Raw genomic sequence first — 7,298 nt, 5'->3', positions numbered from 1 at the left:
CTCTCTCTCTCTCTCTCTCTCTCTCTCTCTCTCTCTCTCTCTCTCTCTCTCTCTCTCTCTCTCTCTCTCTCTCTCTCTCTCTCTCTCTCTCTCTCTACCAAATCGATTGTCCGTAGCGAGAGAATCCAAATCACTTTTATCGTTATCAGGAACGTCGGATCGACTGGACGTATCAAGTATAATTAATGGCAAAGAACGAACGTCAAATACAAAGGCTACTGCATTCCTCGAAAACAAATACACCTGTCACAAAGTAGCCGATTCTCCGATATAGGCACAAACATCGTTCACGGATGATAACCAACGTGCTAACTTGCTTACTTTCAACAATCTATATTTATTAAGAATCGGTAAATGACACAGAAAGCAGCACGAGAGGAAATGTAGGTCACTGCACATTGAAAAGTGTACATGGGAAAAGATGAGATGATTAAGGCTGTAAAGCAAAGACGACATAATTGCGTTCGCGAGTATATCGTTAAACATCAGAAAAATTATCATTAGAATATCGTGTAACCTTACATATTCAAAAAATCTAATATGACACATAATTATTAATAAAGATTAACGCATTTAAAGCATGGATTTCTTTTTAAAAAATATTTAAATATACAACTAGTATATAATAAATTTGTCAAATATTTTAATATTTTATTACACATATATTCTACTAGAGACTATGTATCCTATGTTTGCGATACATACTTCTATTTATAATTATACTATTTTATTATATACTATTCTATCTATAGAATGGACTCTTAGCTATTTCATCTAAATGTTTTATTTATGTAATGAAAAAATGAAAAAGAGACATTGTGTTGATATTGTATAAGTATGTATTAATTTCTATATACCCGTTTACATAAATCCTAAATATATTATTACATTGGATAAAATAAATAAACATATCATAAATATCATAAGTAAAAATATATTCCCTTCATTATGTTTTCGCACATATGAAATATTAAAAATGTTAAGTAAATTATAATAAGATATTTATCTTCATCATTTTGCGATAACGATAATATAATTGAGAGCGATTAATATAAAAGGAATGATTATACTTTTCCAAGAATAATATAGCATTAATAGCGCGCGCGCGTATATTGTAGAACATTTTAGAATAATTGATATCAAGATTAAACTTTGATAAAAAAAAAAATTTTAAATCCATTTTCTGTAATACACAAAAGTAAAAGTAATTAAGTTAAATTAATAATTTTAATTATTGCTAGACATATTAGGTGTACAACTTTGCTTCCGCCGTTTTTTTTTCCGAAATTCGAGGCTTTATTGTAAAAAACTGGTTATATATTTATGATTCAAAGTATTGTCCATCGCTGGCCACATCTTTCGGGTAGCGTACGAATCCCGCGTCGAAAAAATTGGTCATCTTTTGAGGCTATTCACGAATCGATCCAATTTTTTATTTCTTCATAAGACCGGAAGTGCTGGTCAGCCAGGCCGTGTGCCATTGATCGAAACAAGTGATAGTCAGAGGGAGCAACGTCTGGAGAATACGGCGGGTGGGATAGGATTTCCCATTTCAACGTTTCCAAGTATGTCTTGACCACTTTCGCAACATGGGTCGAGCATTGTCATGCTGCAAAATCACTTTATCGTGTCTCTCGTTGTATTGCGGCCGTTTGTCTTTCAATGCTCAGCTCAAACGCATCAATTGTGTTCGATACCGATCGCCCGTGATTGTTTCAGTCGGTTTTAACAGTTCATAATACACTACGCCGAGCTGGTCCCACCAAATACAGAGCATGACCTTGGAGCCGTGAATATTTGGTTTGGCCGTCGACGTGGAAGCATGGCCGGGAACTCTCCATGATTTTCTGCGCTTGGGATTATCGTAATGAACCCATTTTTCGTCCCCAGTCACAATGCGATGCAGAAATCCCTTCCGTCTTTTCCTTTCAAGCAGCTGTTCACAAGCAAACAAACGCCGTTCAACATCTCTCGGTTTCAATTCGTACGGCACCCAATTTCCTTGCTTCTGAATCATTCCCATGGCTTTGAGGTGTTTTGAAATGGCTTGTTGAGTCACTCCCAATGATCGTGCCAATTCTTCTTGATTTTGATGCGAGTCTTGCTCAAGTAATGCCTCCAATTCTGCATCTTCTAAAACCTTCTCTCTTCCACCGCTATGCCAGTCTTCGACGTCAAAATCACCGTTTTTGAAGCGTTGAAACCACTCACGACACGTTCTTTCACTAATAGCGGCCTCACCATAAGTATTTGAGAGCATTCGATGAGCCTCAGCCGCAGATTTCTTCATATTGAAGCAAAAAATTAAAACCTTCCGCAAATGACGAGAATTTGGCTTGTAAACTGACATTTTCAATCGAGAATAACTTTATGATGCAGACACAAATCGACTAATGTTTCTATGTTGGGGTTATGTTGACAGATGTCCAAGTTTATTGTATGACGTCTATGATCTATTTATTTCGACCACCACTTACCGCTAAAGGAAAACGGCGGAAGCAAAGTTGCACACCTAATATTTAATATTAAATTCTGTAAAACAAAAGTTATTTATTTATAACATAATATATTTGAGTAGAATACTTAAATAAAAAAATAAAAGGTGCTGGTGCAGAAGAAAACAGTTACTTATATACAAAAAGCAATAAGTAAATTTAGATTAAAATATAGAATCAGAAATTTCAGAAATAGAAACGTAAAATCGAATATAGAATCAGAAATATTTCAGAAATAAAAACGTAAAAAATATGTAATAAATATGTAATATTTAACAGTGCCATAACTAGGTGCCAAAGAGTTGCATATACAGAGAAACAAATTTTCATGCAATGTCACATCAAGAGCATGCAGAATTTATTTGATTTCAGAATGTAAATTTAATAATGAGAAACACGCGTGAGTGACGAATTTTTAAAAAACTAATCTGCTAATAAAAATGTAACTGTCGATAAAAATATTTTATTTCGGCTTGTTCATCGCTTGGTTGCTGCTTGTCATTGCATGATTTTAATTATTCGCCTTTTAACGAAAGTAATTAGTTACACAGTTACAGTTACGAACGACAAGTTAATAACATGTATTTTACGCAAGTATAATTTAGAGATACAGGATAATACACGAGTGATCTGGGAAATTTCTGGCACAATTTCCAGCAGGAATATTTATTTCGAGAAAAACATGTTATATAAAAGCATACGTACAAAATGTTCAATAATGGAGTTGTCATAAAAACAATTCTAGATAATCATCTCTAAAATCTGTCTCCAAAATGTCTCTTGAAAGAATTTCATATATTCTCAAGGTTTTCCATTCTACTCGCGAGTTAATCTGTGTATCTTATATTTTATCATATGTAAGATTTACAAGTATCAACTGAATATCAAATATTTTTCATATTAAATATCAATTATATTATTCTTCCTAACAGAAATATTCTTCCTAACAGAAAATCTCAAAATCAATATGTGAGATAAGTGCGCTAGGAAATGTCTCTGATTTAATATATTTATGCTAATATATCTCTGAGGAATCATCTTCATTTAAACAAAATCATATTTTTCCGCAACTTTATGATTAAAGTATCGCGTTTCGTAGGTATAGATAACATTGCACATATCAAATTATCGAATTTCATTATTCATAACTTAAGTTCTTCATTAAGAAAATATGATATTTTAATAACAAATTGCTCGCCACAATGCAAAAAACAATTGCATAAAATATCAATTTCAGATTGTACGCAGTTATCGTGACCGTATGATTTATTGAGATAGGAAGTATTATTTTTAGTAAACAAAGATACAGTATTACAGTAAAAATTCTCAAAAAATTCCTGTATTTTAATTAGAATTCGTACATCTGAAACTGCTTTGGTTTTATTAGCAATCGATATATATGTTCAATCGAGGAAAATATTATGTTTGCATTTTATCGCGTTTGCCTTTCTCGTGATATAAATAAACGTTTCGCAGACATTCGTAACAAAATAGTATTCTCTGACGCGACTAGTTTCAATTTGTCATCGATAAGTGATGAAAGACAAACACAAAGCGGCATACAAATAGACAGACACACGCAGACACACAGACTAGTCTACCGCTACGAACAACGACATAAACAGGCCCAAATAACGCGGATAATTGGTTCACGTAACCAAACTCAGAAATAGGTAAATCGATTGAAGGGTTTGTTACGTTTAACAAAAATATATCTAATTATTACAAATACGAGAGAAAAAAGAAGAATAAGATTTCCGTCAAAAATGTGATAAAAACTTCAATTCGGAAAGGATAACTGTTCAACATTGTCAATATATATCAATAATATACATAAAATTAATTCACCGTTGTGCAACTGCATTTACCGATTGTAATAATAATAAATATAACATATTGTATAAATTTTAGTGCTGGATAATCCACATAGAATTATGTAATTTATTTTAATGTAATTTATTTTAATATTGTTAGAATAAAATTAACCAATTTTTATATTTATTATTATCTTCTACAACAGAATATTCTTTTTCCTAAAATTTGTACTTTTCGAAATAGACACTTATTGATGTAATAATTAACGTACATTCATAGTATATAATAACGTATATTCATAGTACATAATAATGTATATTATTCACAATAAATAATAATTAATTATCAAAATATATATATGATTGCGATATGGAGACAACAGCCGATTTGAACAATTCAATCAGAAACTGATACATGTTACGGGTGAACTCAAAAGCCACAGAATAAATTCGGTCACTATCCGAATTCAGGTTATTGCAGAAATATTCGTATTTGATTTCTATATTTTCGACATTCCTTTAAAAAAAAAATGGCTACGTTTATTCAAGAATTTTCTGCTGCGGATTGGATTGGCCCAGGAGCTTTGATTTCTAGTAAACATAGATAAAAAATATAAAAGACTAACGTTTAGTTTTATTTTGAAAAGTTATATTTATATCTTTAAGAAATCTAATACTGTCATTTTAATACTGACTTATTTATCACTAAAAGTAATTAATTATTTACTTTTAAATACCAAAAATATTGCACAACAGTGCTCTTAATATTGAAAATAAGTAAATAATTACTGCCTTTCAATAATTGGCCAGTATTAGATTTTCTATAATATATTCAATAAAATGAAATAATTTAATAACGATTCATAACGAACCCTTCAATTTTGTCAAAGACTTGTCTCAATCCTACAACAACGATGAAGCAGAGCGTACGTCATTCGCGCATTACAAAATCAGATACGCGGACGACAGGGCAGGTGGGAACAGAAAAAAGGGGAAAGAATTGTTCTCTCGCTCACTTCCCCTCGATGGCACAACAAATATCTGTTACTACGCGACCTGCACAATAATATCACAGGAATACTGCTATCGCATGTAGATTGAGTGTCTATGCAGACACTATACGTTCTCAAACTAATATAACGATACCACACAGGGGGTAGAACGTCCACTATATTGCCTCAAACGAGGATAATCACGAAACTGGACTGATCGATAGCGACAATTACGAAATGCTATACATTCATGTGCGCGTTTCGCTCATGAAAATGAACTCGGAGTCATTTTCAATTGAATTATACTACTGTCGTTTCGCTCTTGACTCATGCTCTTGCTCTTGCTCTTCTTGTGAATCTTTTCTTTTCCATTATATACAGGATGCTTTGTAGAGAACAATTCATTCAATGTATCAATAATAATCTAAATTGGATAAAAACTGATCATTTGGAAGAAATGAATTGAATGATCAAACGAATAACATTGTTGATTTTGATCGAAATGCTCTCGTTTCAACAATACTGCTCTCTTTCATATCCGCAATATCTTTTGAAATATATGTATATAGTTGATGCGAGTAATAGAGAACATCCTGTATACATCTGGCCTTGTCGTTGATGGAAACAGTTCTCAATAATATTTTACGACACAGTGACGTAAGTATAAGAAGCCGGGAATTATATTCAAGGACGCGGAAAGGAATATCTCTTTTTAAGAGAGATACTCTAGACAGACGCGATACTTTCTCATTTCTACCCCCGATTGTGGTAAATCAGATGTTATGTAGATGTGGCAGGCATGTGGATACCGATATTGTCCTCCGTGTCGCTCACTAGCGAATCCTCGGCGTCGGTCAGGTCCTCAAAAGGGAAATTGCAGCTCGAAGAGATCAGGCCTATCGAAAGAACACAGAGAGAAAGGAGAAGGATTGTTATCGTCACGATAATTTCGCGATTTACTAACGGTTTCATGGATGATAAGGTGTTCTTTATCATCAACGCCGCTGGAGGAAGACCGACCTGACTGTTAAGTTGCCGCATTTATTTAGGGAATCAAACTCTCGCTCGGATCAAAAGAGACAGATCCATTGGCCGATCAACACAATTCTCTGGTGGTGTGTGTGTGCGTCTATTGGTATGTAAAATGTCGAGCTTGGCATATCTCCGCGACGTTTGTAAAGTTTACTTGTATTGTACGGTACGGTAAGTCTGCGTATGATCCTGTTAGTACAAAATCTGTATAGAGACTATCAAATAGCTTGCTTTAATTCGTTCGTTTTATAATCTTACATAAAATATATGACAAATCTCGGATTAATTGCCTATACTTCCAACGATTTTGTGATGATCATCCTAGTGTAGAAAAATATATGAAAAATAGATATCACACTTATAGATTACGCACAATTATCACTCTTAATTTTTATTTCAATAAAACACAAAAATGATCACAAAAATTTAAATTTTCATTCTCATTTTCATTCATGTTCTTAATTCCGCTTCAGACATACGTATTGCTGAAGACAATATCAGCGAAGCTCAATAAGAAGTGTATACAATTCGAGAATGACATTCTTCAACAAATTTGTAAACCAAACACATCCGAGAAAAAAATAAGTGTGCATATACATATTAAAATATTAAATAATATATTACTTAATATATTAATATGTCGAATATTAGCCAAATCATATATATATATATATATATTAATGAGTTAGCCAAGTCAAAGTGAATATTCGAACTCGTAAAGCAAGCAAGCAAGCGGTGGCAGCTTCTAGAATACAGTGACGTGATAGTGATAGAGGAATACACGGAATAGGTGAAAATGTAGCATAATACAATATGTGTGGATGTGATAAGTGTGTACGTGTAAAATATATATATATATATATATATATATATATATATATATATNTAGTGTGTAGTGTAGACGTTAAGGACGTAACCGTACGGGTACCGGTAACCGTTAAGGTAACGGGTAAGTTAAAGTAAGT

The 7,298-nt window shown here is 32.8% G+C and overlaps 1 protein-coding gene across 1 annotated transcript in view; it reads right to left on the bottom strand.

Moving 5' to 3' along the window:
• The window catches only part of LOC105627653 (peripheral plasma membrane protein CASK-like), a 38,326-nt gene that overhangs the window by 4,596 nt on the left and 26,432 nt on the right, over window positions 1–7,298 (bottom strand). Inside the window, exons 7-8 of the mRNA XM_012208930.1 lie at window positions 6,136–6,197; window positions 1,318–1,326 (exon numbers count right to left, since the gene is read on the bottom strand). Of these exons, the coding sequence (XP_012064320.1) occupies window positions 1,318–1,326; window positions 6,136–6,197 (71 nt within the window). The remainder of the gene's footprint in view (window positions 1–1,317; window positions 1,327–6,135; window positions 6,198–7,298) is intronic.

Source organism: Atta cephalotes (assembly GCF_000143395.1).
Source record: "Atta cephalotes unplaced genomic scaffold scaffold00009, whole genome shotgun sequence".
Lineage (NCBI taxonomy): Eukaryota > Metazoa > Arthropoda > Insecta > Hymenoptera > Formicidae > Atta > Atta cephalotes.
Note: the sequence above shows the minus strand (reverse complement) of the source record. Positions and strands in the feature narration are given on the sequence as shown.